The 19,649-nt window shown below is 39.2% G+C and overlaps 2 protein-coding genes and 1 long non-coding RNA gene across 4 annotated transcripts in view; 1 reads left to right on the forward strand and 2 right to left on the reverse strand.

The window, feature by feature from the left end:
- Positions 1 to 7,750: 7,750 nt before the first annotated feature.
- On the reverse strand, positions 7,751 to 14,038 carry nsun3 (NOP2/Sun RNA methyltransferase 3). The gene is made up of 6 exons (XM_023265030.3): positions 13,754 to 14,038; positions 12,676 to 12,779; positions 12,091 to 12,590; positions 11,825 to 11,979; positions 9,366 to 9,487; positions 7,751 to 8,640 (listed from the first exon to the last, which is right to left on the reverse strand). The coding sequence occupies exons 1-6, from the start codon at positions 13,925 to 13,927 to the stop codon at positions 8,307 to 8,309; spliced, it is 1,389 nt and encodes a 462-aa protein (XP_023120798.1). The 5' UTR covers positions 13,928 to 14,038; the 3' UTR covers positions 7,751 to 8,306.
- Positions 14,039 to 15,676: 1,638 nt separating this feature from the next.
- On the reverse strand, positions 15,677 to 19,399 carry LOC111565057 (ATP synthase F(0) complex subunit C3, mitochondrial-like). Of its 2 annotated transcripts, none has more exons than XM_023265017.3 (5): positions 19,335 to 19,399; positions 18,966 to 19,059; positions 17,705 to 17,776; positions 16,520 to 16,719; positions 15,677 to 16,061 (listed from the first exon to the last, which is right to left on the reverse strand). In XM_023265017.3, the coding sequence occupies exons 2-5, from the start codon at positions 19,002 to 19,004 to the stop codon at positions 15,947 to 15,949; spliced, it is 426 nt and encodes a 141-aa protein (XP_023120785.2). In that variant the 5' UTR covers positions 19,005 to 19,059; positions 19,335 to 19,399; the 3' UTR covers positions 15,677 to 15,946. The 2 variants fall into 2 exon arrangements, with proteins under 2 accessions (XP_023120785.2, XP_023120786.2); XM_023265018.3 differs by lacking the exon at positions 19,335 to 19,399 and adding an exon at positions 19,166 to 19,325.
- A 15-nt stretch (positions 19,400 to 19,414) lies between these two features.
- Positions 19,415 to 19,649, forward strand: part of LOC129349150 (uncharacterized) — a 61,169-nt gene continuing 60,934 nt past the window's right edge. Inside the window, exon 1 of the long non-coding RNA XR_008602035.1 lies at positions 19,415 to 19,524. This is a non-coding gene — a long non-coding RNA (uncharacterized LOC129349150). The remainder of the gene's footprint in view (positions 19,525 to 19,649) is intronic.

The raw sequence follows: 19,649 nt of genomic DNA on the forward strand, positions 1-19,649 counted from the left end.
CTGAGAGGGAGAGAAGGGGGGTAGAGGAAGACAGCCAGATACACAGACACAGAGAAAGAGAGAGGAAAAAGTCATCCAGCGACAAGGAGACAGAGAGAATAGCAAGTTCTGAAAGCACAGAAGGGACAGGGAGGCAGGTAAAGAAAAAATCGACAGGGAGGGTAAATAGAAGACATTTCCCTTCTGCCACCTGCCTTACTGCTGACTTCAGTTTATGTGCTGCATTGCCCTCTGTGTCACCTTCTGTATGTCTTGTGAAACCCTTGAAACAAGGCAGGTATTGAACTTGACTGGTCAGCACACTGACTACTGAGCCTTGCTAATTGGAAAGAACTCTGCAGTGAATATGCATCCCTTATGGAATGATGCATGAACCACTTTGCACCAATCAGTTATTTTTTTACACATGCCTGGTTTAGTCTGTTGAATGGCAAGTCACTTTGTTGGCTATGTCACTACTGGTTCACCACTGGTCCAGACTGCAATATATCTACAACTAGAGGATAAGTTACCATGAAATTTTCTTCAGACATTTGCATTTCCTAGAGGATGAAACCTAATGATTTTGGATTTATGGCCGGAACATGCTGGGATTAACATGTCTATCAGCCTCTGGGCCAAAATTTGCTGTGGGCATCAACTGACCTTCCACTTACTCCTGAATATGTACCTCACTGCTATCAAGCTACTATTAAGGTCTACAGTTAGTGAAGTAATACTAAATATGTCGGATATTTGTGATCATTTGATTAGTAACTAGGCAGTTTCAGAAAATGGCTCACAAAGGGAAAATATCAACTGCAATAATAAAGGTTGTGAAATTGTCTAATAGGACACACTGTGTACCAGTGAAAGAGTATACTGTACTCTCGTGGAGCAAATAACACATCTGAAACTTATGAACTTTACATAACCATCTTTTTTGCAAGAAAAGAACAATGTGATGAATCAAGCTAGCTAAAGAATTAGTCGGGTTGTTACTGAAGCACAGGAACACAGTGTGATGTTACCACTGCCAGATTTCAAAGACCAACTGCCCAACTTTTATCAAAATAGAATAAAAAGTGCAAAGAAATAGAGAGATGGCAACACTTCTGCAACACATTATACCTGCATGCATTCCACCACCACTGGGCAAAGTTAAATAATAAATATATCCTGTGTAAGTGTTTAAGTTCAGACATAAAACGTGATGAATAGACTATTGAGTTTGCAATCTGGGCTCCAGGAGGGCGGCTCCATTATGTCTGAATTACCTCAAAGCACTCAGAGTATGCTCTTAATTTGGGAAGGTGTTACCTACTTGAGCCTTAAAATAACATCCCCCATTAATGTTTTTTTATGAAACATGTTTTTAACTAAAAGTATTGGTATGCAATCTATCGGTTTTAATCAACCCCTTCATACTCCCGCTACTCTGACTTGCGTTCCCTCCTTTTTTTACCTTTAGGTGAAAGAATCTATTATTCATGCTTTTCCTTCACTCAGGGTGTGTCTACTTTAGCAAGGTTTGAAGTTGGAAAGCTTAACAGAAGTGAGGCAAAATTGGGATGAGGCAACTCAATCTTGGGACACCTTTACTGGATGAACATTTCATTCCTGGGGATGTGTACCACACGGAGGGATCCATGCAGAGGTCAAATAAATGTTAACACATTGATGCTGTCAAATACAAATGAACTGCAGCTATGGAGCTGATTAACATGAGTCAATCATGCACTGGAAAGAGGGAGAAGGTTTATAAGAAGACATTAAACTGATTATAAAGAGTGGAGTCCCCTGAAGTTGAACCGGTACCGGTACAAGGACAGAGAGTGTTTAATTAGAAGCAGAATATATTCGATTTATTTCATTCTTTCACAATATAAGTCAACTCAAGGCACTTCATCTAGTGAGCTCACAGGATTACAATACACAATAGAGAGAAACCCATGAATTCAACAATTACCTTTGAGCAAGAACATGGCAAAACTTCATTTTAACTGAAAGAAACCTCTGACAGGACCAGGCTCAAGGAAGGTTGCAAAGAAAAAAATAATTACACCAAAGTCACACTGCAAAATAATTGCAGGCTTGGAAATATGCCTATTTTTTCTATTCAATTAATTTGTTATGGGTAGCAAATAAAGCTACAAACTCAACTCTTGCAGGTAAAGTGCAGGTAATAACTTTAATAATGTTAATGTAATGACATTGAATGCTGACAATTATAATGCCACAGTGGCATGTAAATAGTTGCTTTTAATGATGTTTTTTCTTGTGCTTTTAATGTGTTTTCACTAAAAGTTCCAACTTCCAAGATGTGACTATATAAGGCCTGTCTTGCAATGTCTAATTTGTTGCTTCTGTTTGTTCTTCCTGTTTTTTTAGGGAATCCAAATTGAGTTTCAAGGAGCAATTTTTTATTTAAAATTGACTTAAGTGGTTTGTCATTGGACCTTGTAAGAAGGCTCCTCCTCTGGCAAGTTATGCAGATTAAGAAGCCTGAAAGCCATTTTTCTTAAAGAATTTATAAATTATTTATGTCAAAATGGCTGAATGAAGACAAATTCTGTTTATTTTAGAAATAAGTATCTGAAATATTTGCAAGATCATTTCAGGATGGCTGTGAGGCATTTTATGAGATGGTGCATCGTACTCCCCTATAGATACCACACCATACTCCCTTATACACACTTTTAAATAATGCCTACTTGTCAATTTTTCATAGGTTTTACTTTTTTCTTGGTGCTGTTCTTTGTTTTCTGTAGCCAACCACAGAAGCCATAAATGAAAAAGATTCTAAACCATCATTAGAGTAGTTACTGTTTAAGCAGCCAGTAGTATAAATTTACATCCTAAAATGGCATAAATTTATGGCCAGTTTTACAGAGCTGCTTTTCCAATTTGCATTTAATTTGCGGAGAAATTATTACTCAATACTTAAAACAGAAGCGAACCGATAGTTTTCTTTCAAATCCCATTTTGCTGCAAGACTGTCCAGGGCTTTAGTTTTATATCTCCAGATCAATTCTGTCTTTTCTTCAAAGGATGAATGAATGTCTGGGCTGGAGTAATCTGTCCTGCCTTCAGTCTGTTAAGCCTGTGCTTTGTCTTCTCATGCAGCTTTTATGGATGTCTCCTTCCTCACTACTGCTGAGGTTCACAGAGGTCTATGTAAGGAACAACCAACAAAAACACATCTCTTCTCAGTGTAGTTTATCAGGGGCCACGGTCTTGAAATGCTTCTGGGGTTTTTCTTCTTTCCCCTTTAGAATTAAAAAATGTGTACATGTTTTGCAGAATACAATCCAGCTATTGAAGTTTTATCAAAGCTCCACTGTCCTCTAAGACATTTGTCACTCAAGTGCTTCTCAGTATTTTTGCCAGAATCCTCTGAAATCAAGCCACATCGCCGGCCTGTCTTCCAAATTCCCCAGCAAAAAAAAAAACATTTTTACTTCACTCTACTTTAAACTTTTGTTTGCCTTTGGAGTCTGTGTGGATGACAGACAAACAGTAGATAAAAGGATGGAAGTTTGTCTTCTTTTCTGTTATTTTGTTTCAGTTACCCTCTCACTTTCACTTGTGTCCCATTAATTTTCCTCTGGCGGTGTCTGTCTTTGTTGACATTGATGATACCTGATGTATCTGCAGGCTATAAAACACATGAGAGGAAATTTTGTTTTTTCTGCGTTATGTACTGCGCTTGGATTACACAAAAACTTGATGACACACGATGACTTCAGCAGAGGTTTTTTTTTTTGTTTTTTTTTTAAAACAGTGCTTCCCACATCTGTGGTAGTTGGTAAACTCAGGACAACCAGCATCAGTCTTCTTGCTGACAGGTTTGTTCGTTCTTTTCAGGAGCATGTGCATGTCATGCTTTATAACACTGCAAACTGAGTCTGGTAAAAAAGCTAATGGCCTAATTAACAGCATGTGTTTTTGCATGCAGATGAACAAAACCACTCATTGACTGACCCCAATAATTATTTATTCTTTTCACGTGTTTTCCCTCAGAGCTTTAGTAGTGTATCAATCAATCAAGAGCAGCAATCCTGCTCTCCCTTTCACTGATGGAATATTGACAAATGATGACGTTTGAAATGACTGATGAACACCCCAAAAGGCATTAAATCTATAGACCCACTTGTTAGCTGTCCAAGATATTCAGTGTCAAATGCCTGAAGTTCAGCATGCTCAGAAGCAGCAGGAGAATATCTGTGAGTACCGTGGCTCAAAACTGGTTGGATTTAAGCTGCACAAATAATGAATTTGCTTCTCTAAGTCAGTGTTGATAGTGACAGTATCCTGTATGTAAATATTTCATAATGTCTGTCCTCTTGCACATAAAAATAAACCCACAAACTTTAAGATGTCATTACAAGTTAGTAAATTTGAGTGCATTTGGTCTGAGATGTTGTTTTCTGAAAACAGCTCCCTGCTGCTGGAAACGGGACTAATGTCAGCAGGGAGAATAAACCGCAAGTACATTTACAGACTGCAAGTGTAGTTTTAACATGCACACATACTTGCAAATTGTAATTTGACTTGTTATACATTCCCCTAAATAACCGGTTCTCTCAATTCCAAATCCTGTTTTCAGCATGTGTTTCCATCACTTTGAACCTTGCTAAAATGATGATGTTCAAATAAAATAAAGGGGTGACAGAAGTGAGGATTAACTCCATGCTAGCATGTCCAAACACAGAGTGACAGAGCTGAATGTTACCAGACTGAAAAAAAATGGCATTCTGGCTTAGCAGAGCTCAGGCTAGATTAGTCTGCTTTGCTATAGTATCCTCTGGCATTCAGGACTATCCTATGCTCCACATCTCTTTCTCATTCTATCTACTGTTGTACAATTCCTCCTCTAATTTCCCCTCCTCCTCTCCCCTTATTGTCAATGACTAGGGTTTTAATGATTACATCTGGCAGTGCCACAAATTAATTCCTGCCTCTCTGGCAAAAAGCTGTTCCCCACCTGATTATGCAAAGCAGGCCTACATTCTCTCCCTTTGAAGTGGAGGAAAAGCTGCTTAGAGATTCTCCCCTTGAGGAAACACTGCAATATGGGGAACATCAACAAACCAGAGTTCACACAAAGGTCAGCGGTGTGGTTAACCCCAATGAAGGCCGACTTCATCTCCACATTTCACTGCTTTCAAGTTGTGTTGATGATGAGGTGGTGTAATGATGCGCTCATATCAGAGACTGGAGCTATTTTTCAGAGGTACGCAAAAGTAGAGCAAAAGTAGGAGAGCCAATAAAAATAGCCATATAAATGCACCCCATAATGTTGTGTCTATGGCCACACAGAGTACTTGGATGAAACCGGTGCAGGGCTTTTGCAGCTTTCCTATTTCAGCAATCATATCTTTGACGGTGTCTTGGATCTCTCAGAACTGCCAGACGTATATATTTGGGGCAAGAAATAAGGGTTTCCACACATAACCGCCTTTGCGACAGCATATTTTGTCAGCCTTTTATGTTGAAAAGGTACGAATATATGAATTCTCATGTATTATTGTCTACAGTTACATTCGGTATACCTTTGCTTGTGATCAGAGCAATCGCAGGCTGATGAAAAGCTACAACACGGCGATGAAACGGCATCTACTTTTCACTCAAGCATGACACAAGAACAGTCCTCCCAGGTAATGAGCCACTACAAGAGGCGATGCAGCTGCCTCAATCACACTGAAGGGAGGTATGATGACAGACGAGACAGATGCGAGACTACTTCTGGTGCAGCCTAAACCATGTGATAATTTGGAACAGAACAATGAAAAGCAGAACTGAAGAGACAAACTAGAAGCACATTACTACTGCTCTTTCTGGTTATGAAGCTCATCTCTGAAAAAAACAACTTTTATCTTCCTGTTGAATCTGAAAATGTTTTCAACAGTGGTACGGCACTTATTTAAACATCTAAAAATAAACCCTGGTCAATTAACATATCATGCTTTTCAGGCAGAGACTTGAACACCTGGACTAGAAAAAATTCAAGATTTTTCAAGTTAAAATTTTCTAAATTTGGGGGAAAAAATTCAAGTTAAAGGGGTAATAAATACTGAACAAATGCAAACTGTAGGAGCTATTTATTGGTTGTGTTGTTTGACAGTTAAAAATTTGTTTATTTGACTAAGATATGCTCATTTGTTATTTATTTAGTTAGTTTGTATGGTTGTTTCATTTGTTTTGATTAGTTTGTCACTTGTTTTACGTATTTTTTTTAGATGCATGATTGCTCTATAGGCACTTCATAGTGTATAAGCAGGTAGGTAGGTATAGAACCAGAATGAGCAATCATTCTCATTTTTTTTTGTTTGCTTGTATCACATCAATAAACCAACAACAAAATGCAGATTTAGTTTGGACAATGAACTTCTTTTGACTTCGTACACTACAAGCCGATGCTGCATCAGTGGCTCTTTAATTAAACTGACTTTGATTTGTATGAATAGCCGCCCCACAACCTGATATATTGACTTAAAGCTTGGAAGAGGGAGATGCTTAACACAACCTTCTGTAGTGCTTGACTTGTAATGTCATCTCTCATTCTCTAACTACCACTCAAAGTGTATTTAGAAACTAAAACTCGCACAGAGTGGAGCGAAACTTGCAAAATAAGCTCTTACTCCAGTCTACAGTATGAATGAAGTTTCAATATTACAGTCTCACAGCACACAATAATGAAGTCTTATGGTATTTTAAATTTTATTGTATCACGTGGATTTATTATTGTGAAGTGCTGTGATGAAAAAACTCATTTAGTCGACTTTATCAAATCATACATCTGCAGTGCAAACTCAAGTTTCTGCACCTACATTTCCCAGACAGTAACAGCAAAAGCTCAGACTTAAGATATAGATGTGCGAGCAGTTTCTGCAGTTTTGACAGTTGTGTCTTCCTCCTGCAGTTGCAGTTTTTTTAATATCTACAGTTTGGAAATGTGTGTGTTTTTAGGGTTTTGTATTCTACAGTTTAAACTGGCAGCTGAATGTAGTATATTTTCTGCAACACTACAGAGTCCATAGCTGTCTGGCATCACTGTGCATCCTCAGCCCACAAAATGACAGTCCTGTACTTTCAGACAGTAAAGAACATGGTTGGGGGGGATAAATAATCAATAACAAATAAAAATGCTATACAATCAATAAAAATAATAAGGTAGGTTGTAGAGGCTAAAATGAAACAGTCAATCTTGCAATAACACGTTTTTTCCTCCAATTGGGGACAGAGAAAACAAACACTGGCATATCACATTTTAAGTTAATATAGGGGAAACTGTCAAATTTAAACATCTACTAATTATAGAGCAACAGCATGATTCATTTGGAGTTCTGTTTTTGGCATCTTGATGACTTTCAGTTCAATATTCACACTCTTAGATCTGTTTTGTGGGGTCTTCCATCTCCTGAGAAAAATATCTGGCTCTGTAGCACTTAAATGCTCCATTTAGATCATTTTGCTGAAACCTGCTGATACCATGAAAACAGTGCAAGTGAACCAAAACAATAAAGTTGTGGGCTGGACAGCTAAACAATGAGCTGAAACGGGAAACAAAGCTCCATATGGCCGAGGGAAGCTGCAGATCCAGGTGGCATTTCTCTCTATGTAAATGACAGTCTCTTTCACAAGGACACGTTATCACATTCTCATTTGATACATTTGTTATTATAGAAACACTAATTATATGCCTTAATTAAATGTATGTTGTCTAAGGTCTGTGTTGACGCAGATTGCTGGAGATAAGAATGAATGATTTGAGAATTGTTCTGTTTTTATTTGCTTAATGTAAAATCTCATGTAACACACCCACACACAAAAAGGCTAGCGGCTATAGAAACAATAAAAACCGTAGCTGCGACACTCGGCGTATGTTTCAAGCTTCAACTGTCTTGCTTATCCATCACTTTAAATGGAGTTATATAGAGAGTTTCCAAACTGAATTGTGGGTCAACCGTGGGAAAGTAAAGAAATGTTCAACTTCTCAAGGCAGTGCAAGCACCAGCAAATCAAGAGCATGTGCACCCACTGTCAAGCATTAATACAATGCGTTTCTTGCAGTATTTACATCGTTAAAACTACAACATTTATAACTTATATAAATATATATTCGTTGACACTAACATGTTTACACCCACATATCTAAACTGCCGCTGTTCTTACTTCCCTCCTTTGCAAAATGGCACAGATTGGCACTGTGCAGAGTTCGCTGCATCTGAATTGTAAATTCTTACAGTGGTGCTTTGCATTGAGGTAATGTGTAAGTTTTGCAGTTTCATTTCACATATCTGTTCCACACAGGAAGATACCGACTATTTCCTTCTTCTAATCCGAGACAAAAACATGGGTCCCCAGGTTTTGCCGGGCTGAGGGACCACTAGAATGCCGAGTCTGTGTTGATAAGAGGACACGGTGCCATTCTGTGGCTTCAGGGAGGGCTTGTGAGGTGTCTGTCCATGACCAGGGTGAGAACTAAATGCAAAGTATTTTGATAAAGGAACAGCAATCTCCTCCCACAGGTCTTCAGGTTCAGCCTCAGGAAAGTCACTGAGGGCCGTCTCAATCACAGCACAGTTCTCAAAGCTGGACAGTGTGCAAGTTGAATAGACAACAATGCCCCCTGGACGCACCGCTGACAGTGCAGACCTGTAAAGCGTAGACAAATATCCCACTTCATGAGGAAAAAACAGTCTTTAAAATGAAACTATATTGATTTTACACCTGCTTAAACGTCTGCCTTTAGTTGACAATGGGTAGTGAAGAGGAAAATGGGGAAAAAACGGGGAGAGAGTGGAAGTGTGGCAAACAACAAAGGTCCTCAGCTGAAATCGAACCATTGACATTACAGATATGTAGCTGTAACCTTTCAGCTACTCTACCGAAGGCGCTCTGAGGAAGTACTCAGAATTTGAAATAGTACGATTTTAAATCACCATTTTTCACAGTCATGCAAAGCTTGAAGATATAAGGGTTGCATATGAGTTTCTCCTCCTTTAACACAGTAAATGATTTCACTGCTTTTTAATTGAGTTTACTGCAATTTGACAACATATGACATAGATTGTATGTAACCCTCTCAGTTGTTTTCACCTGTTCTGACATGTTGAAGATTTGAAATGATACTGACTTGCAAACCAAAGAAGTGCAATTACACTTCATAGCACTGTTTGTAATTGTAATCAATTTTTGTTATTTTCTATGTGCATATGCAGTGTTTATATAATACATGATCTGAGCCCTTTTTTTTTTTTTTTAAAAACCATGTTCTGAACGGTTAGATCACATATCCTGACTAATATCATGTAGGATGATATTAAAGTACCGCAAGGCTAACACTTAGAAGACATCCTCACATGGGGGATTGGACTTACCTAAGCAACTGAGCCTGGAGCACAGGCAGTCTGGCTCTTTCCTTCAGCCTCTGTTCCCCCTGCTGGTTGCTGCAAGAATACAGCCAGCTCCTGTCATTTGAACATGGAGCATCGACTAAAACCTGTGGCAGAGAGAAGAAGAAATGTGAGCAGTTCAGAGTTTGAGTCAGAGAGTAATCAGAGACAAAAGCAGGCGATCAAGTACATGTTATATTTTCCACACAGAAAGTCAATCATAAAGGGGCAAAATATGGTCCGTAGGGTAGAAAAACAAAGAGAAATTCCCCCAAATACCGTATACAGGACATTAAGTATAACAGCTTCTGAAACTTTACCCTTCAACATTGATTCTTCCCGAGAAAACTGCTCAGATTTCATGAATCGCTCTTATTGCCACAATACAGTTTCTGGACAGTGTGTTTGCACTCCTCTGTCGTCCAGTCTTTCTTCACACTCTGTCTTACTTTAAGCCTTTTCATTCTGTGGTTTCCCTTTTTCAATTCTTAGTTCCATTATCAGTCACTTTGAGTCTTTTGATTCCTCCTGGCCATTGTCTGCCTCTCTTATTTAGAATAAACGGTTTTCTTCTTTAGTGCTGGGTTCATTAGCTTGAGTTCAAAGGCTTCCTGCTCTCATTCTTATGTAGCCATGGCCTTGAAAAAGAGGCGTGTCACCTTAATTTGTTGGCCACTGAAGTAAAATTCAATCATACACTACCAGTCAAAAGTTTGGATACACCTTTGCAGTTAATGATTTTTCTTTATTTTCATGTCTATTTAAATTATAGATTCTCACTGAAAACATATGGAATTATGTAGTGATAAAAAAGTGTGAAATAAGGGAAAACGTGTTTTGTATTTTAGATTCTTAAAAATAGCCACCCTTTGCTTTGATTGCTGCTTTGCACACTCTTGGCATTCTCTCATTGAGCTTCATGAAGTAGTCACCTGAAACGGTTTTCCAACAGTCTTGAAGGAGTTCCCAGAGATGCTGAGCACTTGTTGGACCTTTTGCCTTCACTCTGCGCTCCATCTCATCCCAAACCATCTGGATTGGGTTTAGGTCAGGTGACTGTGGAGGCCAGGTCATCTGACGCAGCACTCCATCACTCTCCTTCCCCTTCACTTCACAGGTCTGCCTTGCCAAGGCTGATTTGTAGAATTTCTTGCCATCTTAATGGGGTTGGGATCAGTTGTGTTGTGCAGAAGTCAGGTTGGTACACAGTTGATAGTCCTATTTCACAAATGTTAGAATCCATATTATGGCAAGAACCAATCAGCTAAGTAAAGAGAAATGACAGTCCATCATTTGTTTAAGAACTGAAGGTCAGTCAGTCCAGAAAATTGCAAAAATTTTGAAGGTGCAGTCACAAAAATCATCAAGCACTATGAAGAAACTAGCTCACATGAGGACCGCCCCAGGTTAGGAAGACCAAGAGTCAACTCAAGTCACCAGTCTCAGAAATTGCAAGTTAACAGCAGCTCAGACTAGAGCCCAGATAAATGCTACACAGAGTTCTAGTAGCAGACACATCTCTACATCAACTGTTTGGAGGAGACTGACCAATCAGGCCTTTGTGGTCAAATAGCTGCTAAGAAACCATGACTAAGGAAAAGCAACAAGCAGAAGAGATTTGTTTGGACCAAGAAACACAAAGAATAGACCAGTGGAAATCTGTGCTTTGGTCTGACGAGTCCAAATTTGAGATCTTTGGCTCCACCCGGCGTGTCGCTTTGTGACGAAGAAATGGATGGTCTCTACATGCATGGTTCCCACCGTGAAGGATGGAGGAGGAGGTGTGATGGTGTTAGGGTGCTTTGCTGGTGAAACTGCTGAAGAGTTATTCAAAATTGAAGGCACACTGAACCAGCATGGCTACCACAGCATCTTGCAGTGACGTGACATCCCATCCGGTTTGTGTTTAGTTGGACCATTATTTATTTTTCAACAAGACAATAACTCCAAACACACCTCCAGGCTGCGTAAGTGCTATTTGATCTGGAAGGAGAGTGATGGAGTGCTGCGTCAGATGACCTGGCCTCCACAGTCACCTGACCTAAACCCAATCCAGATGGTTTGAGAGGAGATGGACTGCAGAGTGAAGGCAAAAGGGCCAACAAGTGCTCAGCATCTCTGGGAACTCCTTCAAGACTGTTGGAAAACCATTTCAGGTGACTACTTCATGAAGCTGATTGAGAGAATGCCAAGAGTGTGCAAAGCAGTAATCAAAGCAAAGGGTGGCTATTTTTAAGAATCTAAAACATAAAACAAGTTTTGACTTTTTTCACACTTTTTTGTTTACTACAGAATTTCATATGTGTTCATTAATAGTTCATGCCTTCAGTGAGAATCTACAATGTAAATAGTCATGAAAATAAAGAAAAATCATTAAATGAGAAGGTCTGTCCAAACTTTTGACTGGTAGTGTATATTGCTACTAACATGAGTTCTATGCCCACCTTGTCGTACACACCAGCTTCACTTTGCCCAAAAGACCGTCCATCTTGCGAGGACAAAATCACTCTGCTGTTTAGTGAGTGAGGCAGAAAAGACTCCAACGTTTTGGCCAACCAGTCCCGTCTGTGAGGATCTGGTTCATTACAGCAGAGAAGCACTAGAATACAGCACAGGATAGAGAATTCAGTTAAAATTGGTTATTCACAGTAGACAGTTTAATCAAATTTAGATATAAATAAATGAAGTCCATCAAAAATGGCTGTATTACCTGGCGTGGCACTCTGCATTATGGCTAAGGCTTTGCCACCAGGAGCAGAGCAAAGATCCAAAACTTTCTCCCCATCTCTGACCTGTAAAGCCAGCACTGGAAGCAGGGAGGCAGCGTTCAGGAGGTAGTACTGCTTCAACTGGCCAGGCCTGTGAGCCTGAGAGGGAAATCGCAGTGGGCTTGGGTGGATGTAACACTGTAATGAAGGACGCGGCAAACTGAGAGAGGGTTCAGACTGAGGGTCCTGACCAGGCTGAGGAAGGGAGTTATCAGGAGGGCGCTTGTTGATGTAGTCAGATGACAACAGAGTGTCTTTTCCTTCATGGTATTTAGAATGTGACACCATGGAGGGATCATTGCAAAGCAACACTGAGATATTTGTTTGTGGCAGCAATGTGGAAAAGCCCTGGGACTGAAGAATCTGTGTGATGTCTGTAACAGTGCTGAAGCGGTTGAGCATGACACCATACTGCCAAGACGGAGGGTCCAGGAGCACATGTCTGCAGGACAAAAGCAATCCCAATGAAGGACGAGTAGAATATTTGTTTGTGTGAGAGATGCATTAATTATTTAAAAGAAATTTACCTTGCAGATGGCCACAAGTCTCCAAGTTCCTCACTGTACTGCTGGTCAAAGTGATTAAGTACTGCTTGACATGAAGATCTTTCTTTTTTGTGTCTTTTTGTTACCTATGAGAAAAGGACTGCAGTGAAAATGTTGTCTAGAAATAAATCCTCGAGAAGGCCTCAAAATTAGCAAGGACTTTGGTTTCTTTCACTGGGACAATTCTAATTCAAAACAGTGAGTCCCACTTGAGTTAAACTGCTTTGGGTATTAATATCAAGATGAAAGATTTTAAAAAACAAAACAAAACATTGACCACATCCAAAAAAATATCACCTGGCAAAATATATCAGGTTTTGAAATTCCAATTTCTGGCTTAACAATTTGCTTATCAAAACCACTGGAAGAGTGAGATTTACATTCATGCTTCAGGTGGATTTTCTCCTCAAGCTACTTGACTCAAACTCTGAAAAACTGCTGCCTTATACATGAACTACCCCTGGTGGATGTTGAGTGCAAAATCCATCCTGCTAGGGATCAATGCAGGCCCAGTTTCAGAATGTAGAGTTGAAATGTAAATGTATAATGTGTTACAGCTCCATAAGCCTTATGACATTAAATGACAAATTGCAGCTAAGCCCAAAAAAGCAGCTTCCCAAATTTTTTTGCAGTGCAGTACGAGAGCTACTTTGTGCATAAATCACACATACATATTATCCAACCTGTTCAGAAATATACCTCAAGTCAAAAAATAAAAATAAAAACCAAAATAAAACTTTTGCTATCCCTGAAGTTACCCCAAACTGTCCATCTATTGTGCAAATGAGTAACACATTTTTAAGGTGCTTTCTCCTCTAAAAGGACTAAATCTGACCCACATCTGATAACCTGTTGGGGGGTTTGTCAAGTTAATATCTACATTACTAAACTTAGTGTCAGAAATGGGTAATGAGCTGTTGAAAAGGACAAGAAGGAATTAAACTGCGTAGAAGCTGTGAAAGAAGTGGCTGATAGCAAAGCTGCGCTGCAGACAAGAAGATAATACATAAGCAATACTTGCTAATACTTGTCTCAAAACGTATTCTTACTGTCTGCTTACCTGCTTATTTGAGGTTCCCTTTTGGTTACTTTGCAGAGAAACAACACGAGAACCAGCGTGACAGTTGGACGACCACAACCAGTTCAGAGCTACTGGAGTTAGCTTCTTACTTTTACAGCAAATTCTCCTCCACGTAACATAAAACTGCTGTACGGAAAACATATGATTAGACATTTAGGTCTCTATGTTACTGCGTAACTGACAGGTCCGAATTTATTTTCATTATTGATAAATGTCTCTCATAAAAGCACTTAAAAACGCTCAACACTGACTGGTACGTCCCTCAAATCCGTCCCCTCACTGTTTAGGCTGTGCGCGTGAGTTCCACTTAACGATCTAGTGACTTCTTTTCGTTGAAATGTCTTTGCTGTTGGGTAGTTTGGCTGAGACAGGTCGAGAGAAATTTTTCTGAATATAACTGGTGATTCTTGGTGCTGTGTGTTCAAATATAAGTTGGCATTTAATGAGATGTTTTAACTTTTCCCTATTTAAGACCTCAGTTATCCAAAATATAAATAATAATTATATCATGTATCAATTACAAAAGTTCTTAACCTGGGAGATTTACGTTTTATTTGTTAAACCCCAGCAAACAATCCTGTTTGGTCCTATGTGAGGCCACTTACAAAATCAGGGGCCCATGTTGGCTGGCCACAGGGGACCCTTATGCATTGAGAAATGGTGGTCACGGCGGGTCCCCTACTTTACACGGACACAAAAGCCCATTTCGGAAGGATATTTCTCCAATATTATCCCCCTCATAGTTGGTTCCCTGTAAAATCCAGAATCAAATTTAAAATTGTTTTTTTTTAAGATATGTAGCTCTTGTTGACCAAGCCCCAACTGTATCTGAAAGGCCTTATTGTAACTATACAGCTACTCTGTCCTCCAAAGTGTTTATTTTCCCCTTATGCATTATTTCTCTGTTCATTTATCCTCACTTCAGTCAGTTATGGCAGAGCTGCTTCTGTCAGGGGGTTTCTTCCTGTTGAAGAGGAGTTTTCTTTCCTTCCACTGTTACCGAAGAGTTAGCTCAGATGAAATCTTTGGATTTCTCTGCAACTTGGTAGATTATCTCCTGACTATGTGAGGTGTCTTGAGATGACATATGTTGCAAATTTGCACTTTGTAAATAAAACTGAATTAAAGTGAACTGAATTCACCTATGGTGTAGGCTCTCTGAGGGCCTACTTCTAGCTCCCTGCTTATTATATACACTGGCATGCAGGCCAACAGAGGAGGACTCACTTTGGCCCCACAGCTTATTTACTGAATCTTAAAATGTGTTTTTGTGATTCTACATATGTCTACACTCTTCCAGGAGTGATAAAATGTTTGCCTTGGGTAAAACTAATATTTGAATATGTATTTCCCCTGGTGGTGCAGCTCCACACTGCCATTCATTTCCCCGTAATGTAAGCCTTGGGTTAAAAAAGTTGGATTTAACTATAAAAGTTTCACTTCAGGTAAACATTGCATAGCTCAGGAAAGATAACGAACATCTGCAGGATCATGGAAATACAAACTTTAGATAGTAGCTGCTGCTGCATAATTGGTAAGTTTTTTTCCCCTTTCAAGTTTAACTCAGTTAACATACAGAGATTGAAGCATTACATCATATGGCTTATGTCATATATTAAAGCTATAAAATGTTTTTGGTTTTTGCATTGCTAAGGTAACACAGCTGTGCAGACAGAAAATATGGTCATCCTTTGTCAAGTCTGTTTTGCAACCAGGCATTGATGAACTTACAGAGATAAATATCAGGGACTGTTAAGAGAAACATTCTTTGATGCATTAGCTAAACTTTCAAAAGTTTTCTTCACTGTGAGGCCCAGTACTACACAAGAAACACAGTGCCAAAGTCTAATAGACATACAAAAAAATAAACAAAAACACCCCAGTACAAATGTACAAACACACTTGAGGAATTAAATGTTTTACTTCTGCTGTTGGTTGCAGGTTTTTAACAAAAAAGTTTGATTAAATATACAATATAATGACAAAACCGTCATTAACATGAGTTGCGTTTGCCAGAGTTTCATACAGCAACGGATTCACAATCTTTCAAGAAACACTCACGAACAAGAATAAGCAACACCATAAGCTGAAGTCATCCTACTACAACTGCTAATTCTTGTTAATTCTTGTTAACACTGTGATATATCCTGTCACAGTTATCGCCAAACTGGTTTACATGGCGAACAGAATGAGGAATGCAACCATCAGACAGAAGAGACCCATAGCTTCAGATAGAGCAAAGCCCAAGATGGCGTAAGAGAACAGCTGCTGCTTCAGAGAGGGGTTCCTGTGGAGAAAGAGAGGCCAGATGAGACAAGGTTTAGGGACAAAGGGCTGGAAGGACAACTGTTAAGACATTTTAGTGAGCAGACAGTCCCAATGTTTTCCAAGATTCCCCATGAAAGATGTTAAACATGTGACCCAACAATTATCAATAACCAGACAATACTGACAGTGCTGAATGCTCTTCAATATCTGGTTTCAAAAATGACATTATTGTTTCACCTCAACTTGAATCAAGTTATTTTTTTAACCACGTAAACATACCGCTGCCATTTTATAGCCATAGACTTATACTCAAGGATAACACAATCATCAAATGACAAAAAATCTGACCAAATCAAAGACACATCCAAGATCTAAACATCTGTTCTTTGGCCGAAACACTATCTGCCCATCAATTATTGATTAACTTGCTGGAGATTTAAAAATGTCCTATAATCACAGGTGATGTGTTTAATTTACCTGGCATAACCGATAATAAGGCTACCGAACACAGTTCCAATTCCAGCTCCGGATCCAGCCACTCCCACCGTGGCAGCTCCTGCTCCGATGAACTTTGCAGCGGTGTCAATGTCACGGCTCACAGCGCTGGCTTGGAATCCCCGAGCCGCCACCTGCTGCTGGGAGGCTGCGATGCTCTGTGGTGCCAGAAGTGAAGCAGTCTGAAGTACAAAAAAATAAGTCAGATTAGCAGAATACAGCTATAAAATACCAGCAGTGATTTGCAAGCATTGCTGCTCAATGTTAGTTACTTTTATTTCAATCACAAACGCTAAGTTGACTAATTAATTGACAATGAATCTGTATCAAACTACTCTGATAATCAATACATCACTTCTGTAATATTTTAAGCAAATACTGTGAACAACAACTTCATGAAGTTTCTCACCAGTGGGAAGTTAGTGCCTTTATTCATCTTATGCAACAATAAAGTGAGAATTTTAAGGTTTTTGATAACTGGTAGGAAATAAACAAGGTTTCTTAGTTGTTCCAAATGAAAATGTTGATAAAAATAACAGTTTAACCCTACTTATTGTTACCTCACAGTTGCTGAAGTCTTGATTTATTACATGAAGATCAGGTTAGGTGTTTGAAATATCTAACATATTCATTAAGTCCATGTCACAGCTAAACTTGATCTGTCTCTACCGTGTACCTGATTAACACTCAACAAACCCAAGTGAACATTAGCACAATTTTATGAAGGTGGAGGAAACTTGACAAACTGATGCACAGGTGGCATTTGCTTCTGAGCCTAAAGTTATCTGCAAATGTCAGGATTACTTTTGCTGACAATTTACTAACATGAAATGAACTTCTCAATGGGAAACTTTTATGGCAAGACATGATTTAGATTTTAAATTTACATCCTGTGCATCCCGTCACCTTGGGTATAAAATTCATTAACTTTGTTGCCCAACTACATGTTACAATATGCTGCTTCTAGCCTTTTTCCTAAGTGCTGCATTAGCTGTAAGCAAGACAAAAGTATCAAATCTCAATTTTGCCTTGGATTAATATATAGAGTGATTGTCCAGTGACTCTATTTGTATGACAAATAAGGTAATGAAATTAGCAAAGTAAAATATTGGAGTTATTATAGCCTCCTACTTCACTGTGAGTTTTTGTGTTGTGCTCAATGCTCACCTCTGCTTTCCTGCCATCTGACACTACTGCTGCTGACAGTGGTCTGTACAGAACCCGGGATCCAGCACGGACCTGTATTAAGGCAAAATATACATGCATTCATTAATTAAAAACAACATCTGCAAGGTTTGTAACCATCAGATTCTGGAGAATAAATATGGTGTTGGTACTCTCATAGGATATTGCATGTCTTCAGAATTACATCTAAGGGAGAAATTGATCAGTCACTTTCCCTCACACTTGGTAAGGATAGAAAGGAATAAATAGCTTTAATAGTGTCTGTCTACTCCTATACCATTACCTTAGAGCTTGGTAATGACAATTTGTACATGAAAACAACATTAATCTACAATGCATACTGTGTTAACTTAAGTTTGCTACTGAGAACTGGAAAATATATACAAACAAATTATTCGACACTGTAACTGAATACAATGGTAATTTACTCTGTATACTGTGTTGACTCAATCTTGTGAATGAGAATTTGAAATTTCTACATACACAAATTATATCAAATTTGTAGATGAACATATTGCTTATCTACCTTATATGCGGTATTAAATTAAGTTTGCTAATGAGAATTAGAAATGTACATGTACACAGATTATCACATAAAATTTGTGTATGAATACAGCGTTAATTTACTGTGGATCCTGTGTTAGCTTGAATTCACTAATGAGCACTGAAGAGCTACAAATACACAAATTATTTTATAAAATTTCACCATGAATACAGTATCAATCTACTAGGTACACCGTGTTTACTCAAGTTTGCTAATGAGAATTTGAAATCTATATATGCACAAATTATTACATAGAATTTGTAAATAAATGCAGTTTTGACAGTTTTCTATGTATCCTGTGTTCACGTAAGTATGATGAGGTCAAAGAACAGACAAAATCCCAGACAGGTTAGTTTTTAACTTGAATATTTCTTCACTACATTATACCCTTTAAATTCAGATGTTACTGATCCATAAATGCTGGAAAACGTGTAGAAACTGTTTCACACGTGGACAGGCAGAGAGTTGTCCTGATAAACTCGGACGTCCTTGCAGGTGAGCAGCAGCTGACTTTAGCAGAGGGTCAAAGACGCTACACAGCTCAGTACCAGCGTTAGCAGGCTGCTAACTCGAACTGCTAACTCTCTGCCCTGAACCCGCACCTTTCTGCAGACTGTCTTAATGTGAACGGGTGCAGTTTAATTCAATATCACAGCACATAGGGCAGTTACCAGCTGGCGTCCATTCATGCAAACTCACCAGAGAGGGCGTGGAGACGAACTTAGCACAGGCGTACATTATGATGGGACTGAGTGCTTCAGGTCAACCCAAGCAGCTGGCGATTCTTCAACGTCTGCAGAAAACATTAAAGCACAACAAGAAACACTGTTAGCCTGCCGGTTCTGTGGCTAGAATGCTAAATGAGAAAGTACAAAGTGTGCAAAGTTGAGTGGACACACAAATAAGGTCAAGATCAGCCGCAAACCCGTACGACGTCGCTGAAAACGAGCAAAGTTGCAAATTGGAAGAGTTGCTGCGATGAATGAAACCACAAAAACACGAGTCACACGGAGAGGGATAGGTTTTTAAGTCGAGCACAGTTTGTGTTAGATGAGCTTAAACACTCACCGGTCTCTAGTAGAGGTCGAACACACGAGAGCCGTACGCATGCGCAGTGTCACGTTTAAAGGGGTTGACTTCCGGTTTCCTGGTGTGGGAGCTGCTGAGCCTGAAGGATGTCCAGAGATTAGTCTACAGCTGAATTACGTCTCTGCAGTAAAGTTTAGACCCGTGGACTCCACTGTGCATCGACAGAAAGGTTTGCTGGGCCCAACTCTTTCTCAGAAAACATGTTATTTACCTGCTAGCTGATACATTTATAATTACAACCCACCAGAGTCCATTTAAGTCGAAGGGATATAGTGTACAAACCCCACAGAGACA

Source organism: Amphiprion ocellaris, chromosome 1 (genome assembly GCF_022539595.1).
Source record: "Amphiprion ocellaris isolate individual 3 ecotype Okinawa chromosome 1, ASM2253959v1, whole genome shotgun sequence".
In the NCBI taxonomy this organism is placed as follows: Eukaryota; Metazoa; Chordata; class Actinopteri; family Pomacentridae; genus Amphiprion; species Amphiprion ocellaris.

Excerpts from the sequence above, each read along its gene's own strand:
- nsun3 (XM_023265030.3), bottom strand. The coding sequence starts at position 13,927 with ATGTCTAATCATATGTTTTCCGTACAGCAGTTTTATGTTACGTGGAGG. Across the intron at positions 11,980-12,090 it reads AATGCAGAGTGCCACGCCAG|TGCTTCTCTGCTGTAATGAA; the intron begins GTAATACAGCCA and ends GCTGTATTCTAG. Across the intron at positions 8,641-9,365 it reads CTCCAGGCTCAGTTGCTTAG|GTCTGCACTGTCAGCGGTGC; the intron begins GTAAGTCCAATC and ends TACGCTTTACAG.
- LOC111565057 (XM_023265017.3), bottom strand. The coding sequence starts at position 19,004 with ATGTACGCCTGTGCTAAGTTCGTCTCCACGCCCTCTCTG. Across the intron at positions 16,720-17,704 it reads CAGATGGCAGGAAAGCAGAG|ACTGCTTCACTTCTGGCACC; the intron begins GTGAGCATTGAG and ends TTTGTACTTCAG. Across the intron at positions 16,062-16,519 it reads CTTATTATCGGTTATGCCAG|GAACCCCTCTCTGAAGCAGC; the intron begins GTAAATTAAACA and ends CTTTCTCCACAG.